The 21812-nt window shown below is 41.6% G+C and overlaps 1 protein-coding gene across 2 annotated transcripts in view; it reads right to left on the bottom strand.

Moving 5' to 3' along the window:
* Window positions 1-1049: 1049 nt before the first annotated feature.
* Window positions 1050-21812, bottom strand: part of KIF26B (kinesin family member 26B) — a 426203-nt gene continuing 405440 nt past the window's right edge. For both annotated transcript variants that reach the window (XM_075126974.1, XM_075126975.1), the window contains 3 exons: window positions 5370-5572; window positions 4037-4187; window positions 1050-1804 (listed from right to left, as the gene is read on the bottom strand). In XM_075126974.1, coding sequence (XP_074983075.1) covers window positions 1656-1804; window positions 4037-4187; window positions 5370-5572 — 503 coding nt within the window. In that variant the 3' untranslated portion in view covers window positions 1050-1655. The remainder of the gene's footprint in view (window positions 1805-4036; window positions 4188-5369; window positions 5573-21812) is intronic.

Here is a 21812-nt window from a genome sequence, read left to right as displayed (position 1 = left end):
GTTCACTGCAGAATCAACATCCAAACCTGCACCACTGAAGTCAATGGGCACTTCACCATGGACATTAACGGGACATTAAGAGGCCCATAGCTAATAAAGGAGGTATTACATATAGAATGTGATTGAGTTTCTAAACCAGTGATTAGAGGCATATCGGAATATAGGTTAAATTCTGCCCTTATTTTCTCCCAGATAACTCCACTGACTACATATGCCCAAGGCTGTCCAGGTGTAACTGAGAGCAGAATTTGTGTGTGTGCTTATTTCAGTAAACAAAAAAATCTGTGCTAAATAATTCAGTGTGTTATAAAATAGAAGTGCTCATATATGCATTGAAATAAATACAACAGCATTTCTTCGCACTTGCAGAGCTGGACCCATTGGCATTAGTGGGACTAAGATTTGGCACTTAATTTGGTATGGAAAGTTACATACACTCCATGCCCAAAATGATATGTCCACTCATTTATAAGGTGTGTTTATTTCTTGAACAATTACAACTGAGCTGAGCAAGTGCCCCTCAGTTATAGCCCTGACTGTGGAATGATCCATCACAGAAAAAAAGCAGATGAAAAATGTTTTAAAAATGGGATAACTCAAGAAATGATCAAATTAAATGTCACCAGATATTTCACACACACACACCCAAAAATCATTCAGTTTTGGACTGGTAAGCATGAGAACCTCAGTTTAAAGGGTAATTTTCCAGAAAGTTATTAGCACCTGAAAATAGGGGTTTGAGAGGAAGGTGTCTTGTCAGCCATAACTCTGGCATCACCAGGACAAGGCTAAGGGTATATCAAAAAGGAGAACAAATGGTAGAGTTACATCAAATGAAACACATATTGCAGTAGTTATTTTGCAATAGTTTTCTTTCTCCTCTTCCATGGTACCATGTAAAACTCTACCAACAGTAATATTCACAATGTTCTTTAACAGATAAAGCACTTTAAGAGCAAAGAGGGTGCAATCTAACTTCACTCACTGCCAGAAACAGTTTTCGAACCATCTGGGAGAGGTAATGTTCTCTTTGAGTGGCCTTACTCCGGTAACGATAAAAGACAGTTAACATTTATTCATATGCTGTACTGATTAGGAAATATCTCTACAAACACAAGTTACTTAGAAACAGCAAGTCTGAAATAGGAGAAAACACCAAGAGAAAAAACAAGCTGTAAATACATTTCAAAAATGTTTGATTTTGTTTCCTTTGACTAGCACCATATGTACACAAGAAAGTATGAACATAAATGTTTGGATAATAAAGATTTGCAAGGCACTTAAATAGTCTTTCTCTGCAATATTTTTTTATGAAGCTCTCAACAGCAGTCCATCCTACAACCACCCCTTCCCCTCTCTCAGCTAACACAGGGGAAGAAGTCACTTCTGCCAGCAGTTCTTATTTACAAACATGTCCTTAAAAGTGCTCTTTCAGGCTAGGGAAATTGGCATCCTTACGTCTCAGTGTTGTTGCGTTCATCACATATTTGTTTTTTTTATACTATTCTTCGGTGTTATAAAGAAAATCTCTTCTCTCTCACACAGTCAAAACTTGACACCAACCTTCATCCTCATTCTGTTGTCTTTGGGGTGCTGTTCAAAAGAAGCAGGAAGGGGAGGGGGCAGTAGTTTGAAATTTTCTTGAGGTTGGTCCTTTATCGACGTCTGGAAGTGATGTCAAAGCAGGTGATCATCATGAGGTGGGCCTTGCAGAAGTTGACGCGGTTTTCCAGACGCTCAGTCACGCACTCCAGGGCCTCCAAATACTCCAGGGAATCCAACTCGAATACCTGCTCCAGGTCAACTGTGAGAAAGGAAATAAGGTAGTGAGGACAGTGGACAAAACCCAGCACAGATTACTGGGACAGATGGGCCTGACCCAAGCCTTTGAGCCCACCCCTGTTGTATATATTATCAACTCTAGGTTTGCATTTTCATTTAAAGCTGCATTTCATATTCAATGAGCGTGAAAATAGTACAGTAGCATATTAAATATTAACAGCAGTTTCTTCATCTAGTGTCATGCTCTCCCATCTGCTCCAGAATCACTGATTACTGTCGTCGTACCACATTTTCACAGAGCCGTATGCTCTCCCCCAGAAAACCACCCCCAAATACTCTATAACAACCACAGTGCTCACGGTAAGTACTTTCCATTGATTGTATGAGGCATGAATGTGTGTGTTTCACTTTCCATGTTAACTTGGTTCTGTATGAAATATACAGGTGGAACCCTATGGAACCAAATTCAGAAGTGATGTGTAGGGTAAGTTAGATCCATTTACATTGATTTAGTCCCCCTTATACTCATGCCCTGCTTCAGTCCATCCCCATTCAGCACATGTGCTTAGGTCCCATTGACTTTCTTAAGTGCTTTGCTGAATAGGGATAGATTTAGAGACTTAGGCACGTGCTTAAGTGCTTCGCTGAATTTGGAGCCTTACACTTTCTTATGCTTTGAATCTCCTAGACCTGGTTACACCTGTTTTCCCCATTGGTAAGTGAGTCTTACATGTTGGAAAGCGTATGTTTAAAGTAGGTTGTGGGCTAACTTAACTTGCAACATTTTATGGCTCCTAAGCACATATATTAAGAGAGCTTGGATTCCCTTGCACAGCAGTAGTCTGGGTGAGGGTAGATCTGAGGGAATCTGGCTAATCTACATCACCTAAACTTCACTCTTAAGGTCTGGAGTCTGTACAATGCTTGAGGATTGCCTTGTTTCTCCAATGGGAAATGGAAGCAACGGAGCAAATGACTAAGTGAATGTTGATCTGTGCAAACTTCCAGTGGTCACCTTTAAAACTGTGTGTATGCCCTTGGTAACTAGATTACATTTTTGCAACTTTCACGAGACTCCCCCTGTCAAGTGTACCAAACACTGCAAATTCTGTGGTAATGTTATCTGCTGCACTTATCAAAGGGAAAATTAGAACTTTTCAAAAGCAACTGCTGCAACAAAAGTCCCATTGGCTTATAACGATTACAAGTAGCAACTACCCCAAATAAAACTGGATTCATTTTTTTAAAATAGATATAGACACACACACATCCCCCTAGAGTGTCTGAAGCTATGTCTACGCTACAAAGCCTAAGTTCACATAGCTTTGTCAGCCTCACTACCTACTGTACATGCAGCATATGCCAACACAAGGAATTTTTCTGCTGGTGCAGGAACACCGTCTCCCCTAATGATGTCAGAGACTTTGACAGAAGCCCTCTTCTATCAGCAGAGCCACGTCTACATTGGGGGTTTTGTCAGCATTGCTGTGGCACCGGGGGGGGGGGTAGGGGTCTGCTTTTTCACACACCTAACTGAAACAGCTATTCTGGTATAAGTTTTAAGTGTAGACCAAACCTGATTGTCACTCATCTGCGTGCAAGTACGGATTTTTGCATGTTCATTGCAATTCTTTTAATCTTTTTCTTCTAGGCTTTTATTTTTATTTATTTAAGTCTTCCTTGGTTTGAGGCTATGATAGTGAATTCCTTTTAAGACAAACTTCTATGAACTTTAGCAATTTCTAGCTATAAATAATAGGCCAAATTAATCCTGGATGCAATTCCATTAGAGTCAAAAGACAAATTTGCTTCATAGTGTTATTTGGCAGAAGGATAGTAGATTTATTATACATACACATTATACACTCAGATATATGTCTGAGGCCAAAAATTAAAAAATAAAGAAATTTAAAAATCTAATTTTCTGGAGCTGTGGACTGAGACACATGAGCGTTAATCTGGCAATGGCAAGGGCAATATTCACCATTACAATGGTGAACCATTCCAGTATTCGGCTCCTGGGCGAATAGGATTGTTTTCAGCTCTGTAGTCAACATTTAATAGGAATTATGTGGGGAATAGTTCTAGAAATACAGTCAATCTAACTCCGGCCCCTAGGTCACATCAGTTCAATTTAGTTTACAAATATACTAGCTTACATCACAGCCTCAGCATCAGTCAATCTTTCTGCTTCCCCTCAATGAAATAAACCGGGGGCACTTATGAATACAGGCAATTAAAATGAAGTCCTTACATTCACTAAGCCATTTATTAGGATCCAGCATCAGGTACTGTTTGGTCACTTCCAGTTCCCTCATTAACCACTCGTACTTGGCCCTGACCTCAGCAATCCTCTGCTGGCGATGCTCCAGGATTTTCAGCTTGGCATTGAAGCACATCAGCTCCTGCCAACCAGGAAAAAGGAGAAGGGAAAGAATAGGTGAAAAGGGTAAGAAAAATCCATCCTGGATTCAGTCAATTTTCCAGTCAATAATAACTACAAACCACTTAACATGGAAGCAGGTAAAATCACTGGCCAGAATAATAGGTGGTTTTATTTTTTGTTTGGTTGGTTTGGTGTTTGCTCTTCACAAGCGAGGCTAGGATATACAGGCAGAGCAGCAAAAGCTAATAGCAGCTATAATAAGTTATTAATAATGGGCAACATCTTGAAATCCAAATTAATTCAAGCAAAAAAGTTGCTACAATTCATTTCCCTAGAAGGTTGGTTGGTTGTTTTTAAGTAAGGACATCAGGATTTGACCAAATAGTTAAACTCCTCAGAGTAGGAAATCCATCTCCCGCTGTATTAAACCACCATGCATAGCTATGTGCTATGTAAGTAATAGATACAATATTACAATTCTATAGTAAATAAGAGCTGATAAAAATCAAATTTCAAAAACGTTCAACAAAAGAGGAAATAGTTTTGTGAACATATTTGCATTTTTGACCAACTCTTAATTCATTATCATTAATACTTGTATTTTGAAAGCATCAGATATTTAGGGTGCTGAACAACAATTTAAAATAACGTACAATCTAAATCATTATGAAACAACAATAAAACAAACAAAAGCCAAATAATGTGACATGATTAAAAAAGGGTGGGGAGGGTCGTCGACAAAGGTCAAGAGAGATTATCATGGAAAACTCCATAGCTGGGGTAAGTGTAGCTCCATCGACTTCAAAGGTGCTTCACCAATTTATACCAGTTGAGAATCTGACTCTTAGACTTTCCAGATGCTTTTTAGAAGATGAGAGGGATGAGCTTGGGAGGATGTCAAGGGAGAGAAAATTCCACACCTAAGAGCCACAATGAGCAAAAGCACAATCACTCACTCTCCCAAACAGATGGTGGCAGGGCGCAGAGGTCAATCAAGATGAGGATCATTGAGCATGTGAGTTTCTGGAAGTTTCTGATAAAAGAAGCTAGCTTGGTTTGCAGCTGCTCATCTATGAGCTTTGAGTTTTGATTTGGAACCTAATCCTGTGAGATGTTGAGCAGATCCCAGAAGCTGCTCATCACCTTTCAGAATCAGGCCTTTAGGATCGAAATGGGAATCAGTCCTTTGAGGTGCACTCACCTTGCTTTCCCCTCCTCGTCGCCGTTGGAGTCTCTCCACGTCGTCTATCTCATAGACTTTGATCTCAAAGGGTTCACCCATCCCCCTCTGTGCACTTCGCAGTGGACCATCTACCCAACGGACCCCTGGGCTGTTGGCAGGTTTTCTTACTGGGGAGGTTGTATCAAGTGACAAAGCCGGGATGAGTCTTCGTCTCTGAGACCCTAAAAAGTGCATGAATTGTCAAGTTATGTTAGCATAGTTAATTCCTCTCATTTCTGCTCCTCCTCCAAAAGAGACCTCTACACACACGTAATATAGTCAACCCTCTTAAATAAAAAACAATGAGAGAGGACATGAAGGTTTGGGTTTTCTTAACTCTGAACATAGAGCACCAAGTCACTAAGACCCTGTACACGGGATGGCCCCAATGTGCAAAAACCTCTGTGCATGCTTTACTCATGTGCATACATTTACTGACATGCAGAAATTTTTGCAGCAGGGTTGGAGTCTGCTGGTGAAACTGGCCTGACATGTTCTACTATGGTTTTACCAGGGGTTCGTTTGACTAGTGTGGATTGATTTTTTTTCTGGGAACAACGCTAGCCAGCCCATGCTAGCCTGCCCCCATTAGGGAACAATTTCAAATGGCTGCCAACCTGTCCTTTGTGCCAACTTCCATGAAAAGTCAATGGGAGCTAGGTGCCCAACTATCATCTGTGCCTTTGAAAAGAAACAAGCGTACAACTACCCCTGCAGCAATTGTGCTCTGACTTGATTTTCACCACCAGAGTTTCCATGCTAGAATTCTTCCAGAAATTCTCTCACTGGGGCACTTGCACCATTGCAGCTGCAGAAGTGGTAGGAATGACATAGTAATAATCAGAACTGCATGGTGAGAGGCCATAGTGGTTCAAATACCAGCAGTTCCCTGCATATGGTTTCTGTTCGGGCACCGCTGCTGGTGAGGGCAGTGCAACGGTTGAACAGTTCTAGAAAAAAGGCCAATAGAGACAAAGCTGATGCAGTGTGGAAAGCTGCTACTGTACTGCTAATTGCAGTAAATATGGTGCTAACCTCATGACGAAAGAAAGCAAGAAAGGTGTGTGTATAGGGTGATGGGAAATAGAGAGAGACAGACTTACACAGGCAGAGAAAAAGGAATCAGCTATATTTTTCTTCCTGGCTTAATACAGTAAAAGAGACAGATGGAGGGTGAGGGGAGAGGGAAACATGGTTGGTTTATTTTCTAGCTGACAGCTACTGTAGTGTTCTTCCAGGAGAGGTTGTGGGGGAGGAGAGAGAAGCAGCCTGAATGAAACCATACACTGGCTCTCTTGGCTGCAAAGACTCAACCTGGTGCCAGCAGGGGAAGGATACAGCATAATCGTGCACAGATTTTATTTTAAAACCAAGATAAAATCATTTAGAGGAACCTCAAAAACTGCATTCATTTTAAGTTCAATGTAAATATCTTGTAAACTACTGGCAAGGTGGTGTTTGGGTAAAAGCTAAAAATCTATTGACCTTCCAGTATTTGCATTTGCAAATACAGAATTAGGTCTGATTTTCCACTAATGTTTGCACACCAGCAGAAAAATAGGCAAACAAGCATGTCTTGTCCCACTGATTTAGGGGGCTGTAGGTTTGAAAAGAATACTTTTAAACACTGATGAATCATTTCTCCCACCATTCACCTTCCCTGTGAAAAACCTGTGGCTAATCTACAGAGCTTCTAAATTGGAAACAGCCATCCCGGACCCTAGATAGTCCCAATTTAAAATACTTTTCCATACAAAAACTATGTCCAGGCAGTTTTAAAATGAAGCACACAGATGACTAGAAATGTCCAAATTAAGGTTGCCTGTGCAACCTTGTTTCTGCCCCCTGTATTTCAAAGCAGTTTTTAATTACATGATCACTAACTGTGTTCTCTTCAGGATACCTGGAGAATGAGGCAGCTGCTCTAATATAAACCCTCAGGCTTCTGGGCATGAGCAAACTTTTAAACAAGGGGCAAATGATTCCATAACTGCCCACTTCAGGGTTTCTAGTACCTCTCTCTGTAGCAGCTGGTGCTGGCCCCTGTCAGAGACAGGATAGTGGACTAGATGGACCATGAATCTGATCCAGCATGGCAGTTCCTTTATTCCAAATGTGTTGTGGGTTTTTTCCCCTTATTGCTCAATTCGCGCCCCCCCCCATCTCATTCATTGTACTCCAATCAATCCCCTCCAGCTGTCTGCCTCAATCACTATACATCCTTTCCTCGTTCACCATCCAATCCACACATTCAGGCCTGGTCTCCACTTAACATTTTTGCTGGCATAGCTGTGTTGCTTAGGAATATATATATATATATATCACACACAATTAACTGACATAGGTATGCTAGCAAGCCCCATTGTAGAGGCAGTTACACAAGTAAAAAAAAGGCCTTTTGCTGTGATAGCTCATGGTGTTTGATGAACTGGTATGAGCTATACAGTATCAGCAAAAACACTCTTTTGTTGGTAGAAGCTGCATCCACAGTAGAGGATTTTGCAGGTATAGCTATACCGGCAAACCCTGGTACAGGGTGTCATGCTGAAAAAACAGTGCATTATCCTGTAATTAAAAAGGTGTATCACAATGCAGACACAAAAGGGGGCAGAGTTAAGCTTGTGTGTGCAAACTTAATTTTGGTATTTCTAGTAATAAAGAGTTTACTTTGCAACTCTAGTGCTTTTTTCATATACTTTCTGTATGGAATTTTCTAGGTGTTTTGAAAAGGAAAAGGATAAAATACAGTGATTCCATAACATGGAACTATTTGCTAGACAGCAGACGAACCTTCTGCTCTGCGCATCATGGGCCTGATCCAAACCCTGTAGAAGTCAATGGAAAGACTCTGCTCAATGAGGCAAGGGCTCCTGTGGTGCACAATCTTGAACCGCCAATGACACAGACTTGTATTCTCCTTTTCATATAGTATGCAAGCATGCAGGGAGCCTTCAGATCATTGTCTCATTCCATGCATCCTCTTACAGATCACATTTCACATGCACCTACACGGTAAAGGTGAAACTCCACTTAGCTTATCTACTCGTGTGTATGCAAGTGTCAATGGAACACTGGCAGATTATACACAAGCTGTAACACAAAACCAGTGAGTTTGTGCAAGATACACTATTGGTAAGTCAGTATTAATATTTACACTGTGCCTTTCCTATGGAAATTTAGCTAAACATTTTTTAATGAAAAACAGAAATGAAAAAGTTTGTGGGAAATTTTATTTTGGTCAAAATTTTCCTTTTTTTTTTGGTCAAAAATCAAAAACTTTTCTCTCCAAATTTTCAGTTTTTAGTAAAAATGTTTGGCTTTTGTTTCAGTTTTCAGGGAGTAAAATCTGGTTTTGGTTTTCAAAACCCAGATATTTTTTAGCAAAATCCTTTTTTTTTTTTAAACTGAAAAAAACCATCAGTTTTTCATTACCTTCCCCCCCAATATTTTCCCATTAAATTTAGAAAAAAATATATTTCAGATTTTCCCCATGAAAAATAATTAGCATTTTTACTTGCTCTCATTATTAAGGGTTTATTAATAAACATAGTACAAATAAGAAAACCCAACTGCAGGGGGCCTGCCTATGTACCACCAAAGTCAGTGGATGTCATGGCAATTATTTCAGTGGGCTTTGGACCAGGCTACAAGGTTATGTCTATGTTACCGTTTATGTTAGTGTAGCTCTGGTAGTGACAAGAACAGTGAAAGCACTGGTTTAGTCAGGCTGATGCTTTTTTAACCGCCGTGTCATCTAGGCGTGCTCTGGGTAGGGTTAGACAAGTGGTGGTTAAAGTGAATCTCTCTAGTGCTCCCAGAATTCCTGCTGCTGGTGGAGTTATTTACTTATTGCATGATTAGTCCATGTTATGTTCCGCCTGCATAGGCAAGAATAAACTATGTAGTAATATGACTTGGCCACCACTTGTGTAACCGTGTAGTTTAAATAGGGCCTGAAAAAATCAGGAGGACTGACTGAGGAATAGAATCCAGATCTCCCGACTCCCAGTCCCCTACTCTAACCGTTAGATATCTGTTTCCTTCGTATTTTTCATACCCTCTGTTAGCATCACAGTATGGTAAAGCAACATCAACACGGCCTCAACTGAGAAAAGGGGCTGATTCCCTGACAGGTACTGGAAGAGGTGTGAGACAAATGAGACTAATAAATAGTTTACTGGCTGTCCAGTCCCCAAGCAGTTTTCTGTGGTTTCCTATGACTGGAAATGAAGGGCTACAGTGGTTCTGCCCAGCCTGCTGCTTGCAAAGACACACAAAATTATTTTAAAGATGTTTTTAACTGGTCCCCAGCACTTTTGTTGTTTGCTTTCTAGGGAACGAGGTGCTGCCAATTGGCACAACAGAAGAGGCAATATGAGCACTCAGAGAAGCTTTGGACTTAAGTGCTTGAGAATGAATTACAGTGAGGGAGTTCTGTGAGGAAGAGGCCTGGTCATGAACCATTCACGTTAACCTAGAGACCAATGCGTACTGCTACCCTACGTGACAAAGCTACAGATAGAAGGGGGAGACTGCAGAAGAGAAAACTGCAGAAAAGACCCTTAGGGAAAAATCAAAAAACCCATAGGGAATTTTACTATTGACATCAATGGAGCCAGGATTGAATCCACAGAATCTAACGGAAAATGACCCCCCTTTCTATAGGTTGTTTGCAAGATCACATAGAAATTTATGGCAAGGATACAGTTGTATATTAAATGCTATAGAATCATCAAAAACAAAAAACAAACAAATGCCTACAGAAATTATATCACTTTCTACAGGATTTCTCCATAATGGGAGACTGTAGAAATAGACTTTAAAAATGTATGGCAGACTGAACCACCAGATCAGAAACAGACAGTAATGTAAAACAGAGACACTGGGGAAATTTGCTATCAACTCTGTCAGAACGGCCCTGCCATCCTGCATTCACTTTGGCAACACCGGTAGCCCTTGTCATATCAATAAAGTTATTGAAACAGAAAGGAGAGAGAAAGAGAGAAGTCAAGTCAGGGAGAGACAGACTCTTTGTCTCCAAGCCCCCTATGCTAGGTTAACTTTTTGCCAAATGGTTTGAGATTTCAAAATAACAGTGCTGTGACTCCTAAACTCTGGGCCCAGCAAATGCTGGACAATCCACCATGCAGGAACCAGTGAAGCCTAACAGACATCAGGGAGCGACAGTGATCCTAGGCCTGACTTCAGTGGGCATCTTTCCATTAACTTCAACAGGCTTTGGATCAGGCCCTAGATGAAGCTGCATCATCAAGAGTAAAATCGACATGTGACGGATGACAACACAGACCCAGCAAGAACTGACCAGATGGCACAGATATATGTGGCAGTGGCCTGACAAGAGACAAATGCAGCAAAGGCACTGTTTCAAGTGACATAACTAAATTGCAAAGCTAAGAGTGACCTTGGTCCAGTGGCCCCACACAGAGACAACCAAAGGGAGAGACCAGCTGTTAATCAGCCGTGAGATTAAACAGCACCAGGCCAGAGAGTGGTAGAATTCTTGCATAAGAATATAAAAGGGATAACCAATTTTGTTAAAACACTGAGGGCTTTACTTATGCATTTAGAAATGTACCATGTCACCTACTCTGTCAAGAGCCTGGCATGTTCAGGTTAAAGAAATCAGTTATAAAATAACAAAACACTAACCTTTCAGCTTAAAGGAATATCACCCTCACTTGGTGACAAGTGATACCAATTTTTCTCCTGACTCAAACCAGTCCACAGTGATGAAATTGTTTTTAAAACTAAAGTGTAGCAAATTTGGAGACTGATCTTGCACGGCGTGCTTCCATTATGAGCAGACTGTGTTGGATACTTCCCAAAAGGCTCTCATCCTACTGCAGGATCAAGCACTGGAATTTTTTAATCTGAGAACAAAGTTGTATTTTGCTACTTAGTACATTTGCAATTTTATATATTCATGGAGTCATAGACTTTAAGGCTGGAAGGGACTATTATGATCATCTAGTCTGACCTCCTGTATAGCACAAACCAAAGAACCTCACCCAATGAGTTTTGCATCAAGCCCGTGTGTTAATGCATACATCCATTTTCATGTCAGAGGGGGAAATGTATTAACGGTGCTTATGTGTTATTTTTAGTGCTACAAGGGTTCAGTTGAACACAACCAAAACTCATCCTGGTGGGAACTCCTGCTTGTGACTCATTTAATATCATCTTTGTATAAAGCATTTAGTTTGTATTTTCTCCAGTGTGCATGTGTTTGTTAACACCAATTTTTTATGTAATTGGTGCAGATTTGGGTTCATCTCATAGGAGATGGGACATGCCTCCCTATGGGAGATTCAGGGCCTGATTCCAATGGCACTTATAGTGGTTTAACTGCACTGAATTCAGTGGAGTTACCCAGGATTCACATTGCTGTGAGGACAGAATCAGGACCTTATTTGGAAATAGGGGGAAGATGTTACAGGTGTGTGTAGTAGAAGGGTGGTTTTGCTTTTTAGTACTCACGCATCCCCATTTGACCCAGTGCGAAAGAGGAATCATATGATCCAAAAGGTGGTTTACATGGGCTCTTACATTAGGCCATGTGTCCCGGTGACCATCACTAGGTGGACAGGCAGAGTGGACAAGAGTGGCAGAAGCGAATATGAGCTCATTGTGTTTTCCTAGTCAGGATTCCTGTCTGGGCTGCCAGTGGGTTACCACAATAATGTGGCTGTCTGGTCTTTGTTCCGTCAAGACATTAAATAAACACAGGCCAGAGAGACCTGATCCGGGTGGGTGGACCCTTACGTCTGCATGGAGTCCTACTGAAGTAAATGCGGCTCGGCACAGACACAGGGGACCATCTGTGTAGATCTGACTACAGGTTCAAGGTATGTATGTGTGTGTGGGGGGAGCATAAGGGGAGGGTCAACGCTCTTCATTTTTACTGACTCTGGATGATATATCTTTGCTTTTGGGCATGTGTTGGGAAGAAATAAAATGAAACAACTCCTGCATGTTTGCAGTGACGCTGAATGGAACCTAATCTATTTAAAATATGCATTGATTAATGGGCTGCTTATTAGCCTGGGTACCTAAGGTATGGTGTATCTTGACAGGAATTCCTACCGCTTCTAGTCCTTCCATTTAGTCTCTGGGGTTTCTCTGATTTCACATTAAATGGGCTGGGTAAGGAGGTACATCCAAAGCAACATTTTAGGATGAATACCACAGGGCAGGTGACAGCTTGCTCATCCATGATAACACACAAAGACAAGGATTCAATTGTTCAAACACATATATATTTTTTCTTTAAAAAATACCCCTTTGAAGACACATGTTTATTAATGGGCTCTATGGGGCTGGGAGCTCATAAATCTTTACTATGTAATTAATAAAGAGCTTTATAGCAGACTACAATGCACCACTCCTCTGCTCGCCAGCACGTTGCTTAAAAAAGGCAACTGTTCAACCTGGAAGCTTGGCAGTATTAGCACACATCCATCCATGCCTCTTCCCCTCCCCCTGGTAGTGGATATATGCAAACACACACGGTGCACCAGTAATCTGTTCAGGCCAGCTGACCCTCCAACAATATAAAAGCGAGTCATTCGTTTTCCATTTGAAAAACTAAATGGATATCAATACCTCATCCTAGAGCAAAAGAAATCCAGTCCACTGATTCCACTGCCAAACCAGTAAAAGTGGTCTCAGTTATAGTACAGCAGGCTGTTTACTAAATAGCCTCTCCTGCATCTGACTCTAAGGCCAGGTCTAGATTAGCATAACTATATCACTCAGGGGCATGAAAAATCCACATCCTTGAGCAACACAGTTATGCTGACTTAACTTCCCGCGTACACAGAACTATGTTGACGGGAGGGCTTTTCCTGTCAACACAGCTACCGCCTCTCAGGGAGGTGGATTAACTACGCCAACAGGAGACGCTCTCCCGCTGGTATAGGAGTGTCTTCACTACAGCACTGCATTGGTGTAGCTGCACTGCTGTAGTGGTGTACATGAAGACAAGCCCTAGGGCCTTGTCTTCACAGCTAAAACAAGTACCTTTTTTACCTCAGGGTACGAACATGTGTGAACTATCCCATAGTAAAAAAACGCAGTGAAGACCAGGCCCTTTATTTTTACCACAAGACAAACTAAACAAAGTCAACTGCAGGTGTGGGATAGTGCCGACCTCTGCTAGTTTACCTCAGGATAGCACGTGTGTGTTAGTTACTGCAACGTAAAAAATATACTTTTTGTAGCGTGACAACAAGGCCTAAAGCTATGTCTTCACTGTAGAGTTAATTTAAATGAGCTACACCCACATTAACTCCTTTTGAGTTAGTCTAAGTTGAGTGAGAGCAGCCACACTGTGAAATAACAGTTTGAGCTGCACAGAGTGACTGGGTTGGCAGCTGATGAGTTGCCTATTCCCCCTAAAGGACCAGCCAATTTAAAAGCCCCACCACACTGGAGTTAAGGCATTTGGCTGGGACTTGAATTGGGCACAACGCTCAAGTTAGAAGTCAAATTAACTCTGTAGTGAAGACAAGTGTCGAGAAGATTTCATCTTTAAGATACTACAGACAAAGGACTCTCAATCAACTAGGTATTTGATCATAATTTGAAGAATATGAAGAGTCGAACTGAAGTCAATGGAACTAGTCAAATGTTCTTTGCTAAACACGTACCTGAAATCCTAAAAGATAATGGGATTTGCTTAGGTGTTGGATGTCTCAGTGTATTCCCAGTTAGATTGCTTTCTATGGGCAAATTCCAATCTGAATTTTTAAAAATAAAATAGATAAACGTAAAACAAAAAAGAACAAAAATAAAGTCTCCATAAGGAGCTGAATGTGTGTCTCCTCTGCAGCAGCCTGCATCTGAACTCTGCACAAAACAGTAGCTGCCCCCTAAAATTTCAAGGTCCAATAAATAGAAAAAATCATAACTAAATGCCCCATGACTCCACAACTTTACATTGCAAGTTCAAAGGGGGAAGAAGATAAGATACAGAGCAGGAGCCATTCATTACTACACGAGCTGCTGTTAGAAGTACAACTGCCTTTGTGTACAGATCTAACGGTTCAGCATTCTCCTGGCCAACAAGCCATACAACTGACCCAAAAGAGATTAAACATCACCACACTAAGTACTGTAGAACAGTAAACCCCAAAACACACAATTTGTTCTACTGCACTGTTTTCAGAGAACACTTTCCTCCCATTAGAAATAGCACTTTTTTTTGTGTCGCTTCAGGCCTTTTGTTTGTTTGTGAAGACAGTATGCAGAGTTCCCCCTGCTGTTCCCCACTTTCTAGCAACTGGGCTTCTGCTTTTATTATTTGAGAAAGCAAGACTGATTTCTCCTCTCACTCCTACTTCCTGTGGGGTGTGCCCTTGCAGTCAGTTGCCCATGACTGAATTGCCTCCTCCCTTTTCCTTTGACCTGTTTTTGTCAATTTCCCACTACTCAACCTTTCCTGACCACACACCCCAAACTACTGCTTCCTTTGGAAGCATGCCTGGGGCATAGTGTTCAGAGCCAGTGAATGAGCACTGCTGAAACCAAATCAGGATACAGCACTTCATTTAGCCTGGCTGGTTGACATGTAGTTTGGGAGAAGTCCCAGGGAAGATGTAGATCTTATCGGTACAGTGCTCAGCACCCACACATTGCTAGCAAAAAAGTGCCATAATATAGAGATTTTCCTAAATCTTTATCTTATGGCTGGCCTTTGATGCCGAATGTATTTGTCAGTTTCATGACACTATTTATATGGAGATGACACAGAGCCGTTTATTGTCTTAAGCATTATAGCACTGAAGTAATAGATTCACCAGTCACCTTGCCAGTCAAGCCAAGGACAGGGGACACTGCTATGACCGCATCAGCTCCAGACAGGACAGTGGCAGAGGCATTCCACTAAGCTAATTCTGTGCCAACACAGCGACCAGGTTTTATTTACACCCGCCTAATGGTGTCTGACTCAATCATGCATGTTACATGGAGCCTGCAGAGTTCACAATAGCCTGCTGCCATTTCCTCTATTAAATCATTCCTATGTTCGTGCAGCCGAAAGCTCAGCACCGGCACATGGTAGTCAAGCGTGTAAAAAATGATTACTGTGATCCCTTTCCACACAGATCTGTGGCATGAAATGACCTGGCTTTGACCTGGGAAAATCAATGCTGTTGTTTTAATGAACAACAACAACAGAAAATAATTGTGGCTTGGCCCCACTCACCCCTCTCTGCAATCCAGTCAACAGTCACACGTTCAAATGGGGGGGGGGGGGTCACCAACTCACAAAGATTCATCTCCCTTTATAATTCTTAATGGCACCAGTCATGGCGGGGGATAACGCAGCATGTGAATTATTGTCTTTGTCCTTATCGTCCTCAGTTGTGGATGTGGACAAATTAAGATGCGAGGGTTGGAAATGCCCTTTGGCTTTATGGTGCCAGGGATATTTTGCAGTTCTGAGCTTATGCAGGCTAAATGTGAACTGAATTCCTTTTCACTTGGATGCAACAAGAAAAGCTCTGTCTCTGTGTTTCATCATTATTGCTAAGATCCTGTTTCAGTGCTGCCTGATATCAGTAGCAGGTTTGAGCTGGATTCAAGTTATTTGCTGCCCACAGATTCAATCCGTGCCTGGTATTTTCTAGTATTTTCATTAACAGAAATAGATCTGAAAGTTCTTAAGAGTTGAGGAGTGTTCGGATCTGGAGTTTACAGAATCTCTGAACCCCCATTCTTAAAAACATCTCTGACTCCAGAGAAACCTAGAGTTATAATGGTAGGACGTGATGTAAAGAGACTACAATTATATATAATTATTGTCACGTCTAAACAGTCTGTCATTTTAATGACGATGTTTAGAATCACGTAGTACTTTCCTCTACTCTTGGGGGTGAAACTTAGCACCAAGGAAGAGCTGCCAGCAGCCGTGAAACTTTTACTGCCCAACCCTTAAAATGTTTCAGCAAGAAGCTTTAATTATCTACAGTCCAGAAAGGTTCCTGATAAAAAACAAAATTTAAAAAAATCATATCCTGGATTTGTCAAACTCTGTAGGAGACAGAGACCTAAAGCAGATCCCTGCATCCAAACTCCTTTAAATACTGGGACAGTTCAGCTGTGAATCCAAATGTTGTTACTGAGGCCTAGTATTATAATAGACCCAAACCCCTTTAAACATTAGGAAAGTCTGAATTTTGCAGCTTAGGTCCACCCCCATTCTAGATAAGCCTCATTCAGAAGACTGGCTTGTACTTTTAATAGGGATTCTTTAGCTTCTTGTTTTTTAATGACCACTGACATACAATGATGAGTAAGGCAAAATAGGCCCAGACGGACCAAACTTGAAGGCCCTGTATACAGCAGCTTCTTCCCTACCAAGCCACCTGGAGAGAATCTCCCTCCTCCCCAGATGGACTTGTCTTCCTCTCACGTCTGAATCCTGATCTTTCCCCCAATGAGACAGCCCACCCCTGCCATGAGGCAGGCAGGCAGCCAGCAGCGGTCACTGCTTGCCTCTGACTCACTGCTCTAAGTCCCCCTTTGACCCTGAAGCCAAGATCCTAAAGATCCAAATATGTCACCCTGCTGAAACCAGCTCTGATACACATGCTTTTGCAAACTCAGATTCAATTTGCTTTTCAGTTATCTTCTATTTAAAAAAAAATTGGACTAGAGAGAACCAGAAATCTAAACACACACATACTCTTCAGGAGAGAAAACCATCCAGCCCTGAACTACCACTGCAAGCTGTAATTAGTCACAGACATGCCAGAGGCCTTTGATCTAGCCATATAAAACGCGGACATGAGACTCTTTTATGCACCCAAACCAATTCCAGAAAGGGGAAGGAGGATGCCGAAGGAAGAGCTCTGTGGTTTCCATAGAAAACCCTCATCCTGTTACAAATTGTACCAAACGCTCCTCTGTGCTATTGGCCCCATGAGAGGGCTCGTTAAAGACTCTGCCAGTCTGGAAACATCATAGGAGGCAGGTACCAGGAACCAATAAATAATATACTCAGGGGGAAAAAAACAAAGGCATTCATGTATATTGTATGGGAGTCCAAGTGAAGCTTTGCTATACAGTGTAAATCTAATTACAGGCCTGGATCCTGTTCTAGCCTTACCTCATTGCTGCCAGGAGCCATGCACCTGGTGTTAGAAGTAAAGTTTTTCATATGCCTAAAAAGCTGGCTCTTTACACCCAGTGGGCCAAATTCAGCTTTGAGAGTGACTTCAGTGAGAGCTGTGCCTGCTTACACACAGACTGAATTTGGTCCACTGGTTTTCAGATGCTAAACTCTTTAGAATAATAGTGATTAACATGTATGTAATATTTTTTCATTCTAGAATCCCAATGGTTTGTACAAAGTTGGACAAAAATCATCCTGTTTTATGATGGGAAACAGAGGAATAGAGACATTAAATGAGTTGCTCAGAGTGACACAGAGAGTCATTGGCAGAACAGAAAATAGAATATAGGTTTTACAACTCCCAATCTGGTGCCTAGTCCGCTGCCCCACCCTGCCTACCCCTTAAAGCCGGCATTCCTGAAATACTGTCATGACTTTGCAAAAGGGAATTTGCTTGGAGTATTTTTCCTGGTAACATAAAGGAGACACAAAAGCACTTAGCCTTTACCAGTGACTTCAAGGGAGCAGAGTTAAGGCCATTGCTGCGTGCTTTTCAAATTCCACCCCCATTTAAAAAAAAAAAAGGTCACTGTTACCTTATAGTTTGCATTTATTTCTAACACATGGCTACACTGCTAAAAAGAAGGAGCACTGCACCATGGACATGTGTTCAGAAGCAACCGTAGCACTTTGGTTCTCTGGGCTGGAAGTAGCTATTTTGTGGCCTATTCTGTGTGTGGGGATCAAGAGCTGCTGACCAGTGTATTATTATTATTATTTATTTGTATTACTGGAGTGCCCAGGAGCCTAGTTATGGACTGGGACCCCATCGTGCTAGGCGCTGTCCATGGGGAGGGTTCCCTAATAAGCAAAGTCTGGTGTCAGATAATATAGTTTTTCATATGCCTAAACTGCCTTTCAGCATGTGTGTGTCAGTTTTGCCTCCCTACTTTCAGGTGTCACCCGCCTTCACTGCTGCATAATCCCATCCTCCCAGTTGGAAGTAAGTGACTGAGGCACCTATTCACTCTTAGTGGGGAGTGGTTAATGGGGGAGGGAAGGAACCAGAGAATAAGCAGCTGCACCGATGCCAGGAGGTGCAGAGGCAGGACAGTCTGTCACAAATAGACAATTACAAATCAAACCTTCCGCTCTGTTGTTCTAAAAGGGCAGTGGCATTGATTAGAGACGTGTGGTCCAGTCAGCTGAGCTCAAGGCCTGGAGCCAACCTGCCTGAGGTCTAATCGTGGGTCTATCTAGTCAGCATTAGGGTGGAGGTGACTCTGTGGCTTTGGGCCAGTTAGTTAACCTCTCAGCCTTATTTTCCCCATCTGCAAAATGGGGATTATAATAATACTTACATCACAGGAGGATTAAATAACATTTCTACAGTGCTTTGAAAATGTACAGCCCCAGATTAGTGCTAACTGTAATTATAATTAAAATCCCCTCTACCATAAGCAATCATTTCAGAGCAATACTATACTGACCCACTAATATTATAGTATCAGTGTTAAATGCTGGGAAAATTGGGCAACTTATTAAACTGATCTATTAACTTCAGGGAAGAAGGCTCATTGCTTGATGATGTAATCTTGTCATATTTCAGTTTGAAGAGTGGGTGGGAGAATATAATGGAAGATGGTTTGTGTGTGTGTGTGTTTATACTGCATATACCACGTTAGGCTGCCTATGAAACACACACTTACTTAGATTCTGAAATTTAAACCAAGGCTAAACCTATAGATTATGAATTGGCTTTATCTTTCAAAAGCTGCCATTGTATTTCTGATACCTAGGCTATAACAACCAATTCATAAGTACCTACAAGTAAAAATGCACTTAAGAACATTAAAAAAACCAAGATCTTAATCACAGAAAAAAATTCTGTCTCTTCAGTGTGTCAGAACTTCAAAAGTAATTGTGAAATCTGACAAGACTACTGGTGATTCCCTTAAAGGCTCTTTACAACTTCTCTTAAAGGGGCTTTCTGTAGATTCATGTTGATTATGTCTGACAACTAGCCTTTCTGTTAATAATAATCATAAATAAAGTGGACAAGGTCATCTGACCTGAAATGAGCATATCTACACTGCCGTATCCATTATAGCACAGTGGATCTTTGACAGCAAATCAAACAGGGTCCAATGCTCGTGACACCATGCATTAAATAATATCCATGCTTCAAGAGCTGCACAGCTTTGTATGTTTTTTTTTCATAAAAATATTCCTTAACAGAGATGTTTCAGACTAGTACAAACCTACAGGAAGAGGATATTTATGTAAAAAGAAATGTGACAAACCAGTCTGGTTCTTGTCCTATTATAAAAATATATGTACGTTCATCATAACGTTGTTCGCCTTTACATCCCAGTTTTTCCCTTCATCTTGATACTGCACTGAAGTCATAATCCTGTTTTTATGACATCATAAATCTGTCGACATGTGAAAGATTGTGCTACCACCAAACACAGAATTATGGCTTCACTGCTGCAGGGCCCAATGCAAAGAGGACATGGGTTGTAAGAGAGCTACAGCTTTGTTAGTTGTCAAGTAAATGTTCCATGATGAGAAATGTGTAGACATTGAATTAACTTTTTAATTTTATTTCTAAAATGTGTAAAAATTACTGGACCCATGTCCAGCTCATTCAAAATAATATGAGAATTGGTGAACCAACTATATAAAGAGTCAACCTCAAAATTAAGCTGTTAAAAATAGCACACATACTCTCTCCACACAGCCACCAATCAAAAGCCTGAGTAAGCAAATGAGCTTTACAAAGTGCCCTGAAGGTGTCAACATGCTCAGGCTCTGTTGGATTAACAGGGTAGGCAGCTTCCAGAGATGATGGCCCTGCACTGAAAACAATGTGCCCCAGATATTCAAATCTTGGGGCCACTAGTGATAGTGACTCATCTGAGCAAACCTGTGACAATGGTGTCTGGGCAGAAAGGACCTAACCCACACAAGAAATTCAAGTTCAAGATCAGTAATTTGGATGGCAGCCAAAAAGCCCCAACAAACTCCATGTCTGGTGAAAAAAAGATAAGAATCAGGTCAGTTTTCACTCTGCTTCAGCACTGGATAGCTCTGAGCAGCTCTGCGCGCGCTCTGTCTGCAGACGTAGGAAGACCACACAACTTCTGCAGAAGTTGGTGGCCTTGCTCAGGAATGTTCCCTACAAGCCCTGCTGTGGATTTTATTAGCCACTAATCTTGCATATGACCTAAGCATTTGGACCCTGTCAAACAATGCTTTATGCTCCTCAGAAGAGGTTCCAGATAAAATCTATAGAATTGATAACAAGGGCTGCACACCTGCCTCTATCAGCAAAAAAAGCCTTCCTCCCACTTTGTCTTCTATACCTGGTAGCAGAGCAACTAGCCATCCTGAGCCCCACAAATGATCCTTCCCTCAGATCTCCATGTTCACAGTCAATGGCATCATTTTCAGCTACCTTATAGCAATCATCTAAGAGGAAGACCTGCTGCAGTTGAGGACCCAAGCGACGTTTAATTGTGAAGGTGCACTCCAAAGACAACATAGCTCTCACCCTCCATCCCTAGCTATCAAGTAACAAAACTGCTACCAAATAAAATGGGGGTAGTAGTGCCCTGACACTCTTCCACAGTCATCATCCAAACAGAAGGCTCTCCTCACCCACATCTCCTAGGACAGCTACTGGGAAGTTGCAATCCCTATTCACCCAGCCACTGAGATCATATTGATGAAAGGGGAAATGAAATGAAAAGCTAAGGAAAGATCTACCCCTCACAGAGTCACCCGTCTGCCACCTAGCTCCCAGTACCATCCACACAGACCCTTTACATCTGTCAAAGTGAGAGGTTCCTGGTACCTTCAGACCTTTCACTACTAAGGTGAGTAGAAAGCCAAACCTCAAAAATGGAAGCCAAAAAATAAAATGTCCCCAGCAAAATATCCCATATCACCCGGACAGCCTCCCAGCAATATATAATTTATTGTGCCCTTTTCCTTGTGCGAGTCCTATAGTCTCTTTCTCCCCTTTGCTGGGCTCTAGCATTTGTACTGCAACTTACACAGTGACACTGGTGCAACACCCACCAACCTCTGAAACCTTGTAGTCACAACCAACCTCAGTTCTTGCCCTCATGACATACATCAGCCTTCCTCTCCCTGCTATTCACCATAATAAAAGCCTCCAATTTATGACCGGAGTTTATCTATTTGACAGCTATTTGATAGGGTTTATAGAGAGGGTGGAGGGTTTGTTTCCCAGAAAGGTGAAGTGTTGGAAAGGAGCT

Source organism: Caretta caretta, chromosome 3 (assembly GCF_965140235.1).
Source record: "Caretta caretta isolate rCarCar2 chromosome 3, rCarCar1.hap1, whole genome shotgun sequence".
Taxonomy (NCBI): domain Eukaryota; kingdom Metazoa; phylum Chordata; order Testudines; family Cheloniidae; genus Caretta; species Caretta caretta.
Note: the sequence above shows the minus strand (reverse complement) of the source record. Positions and strands in the feature narration are given on the sequence as shown.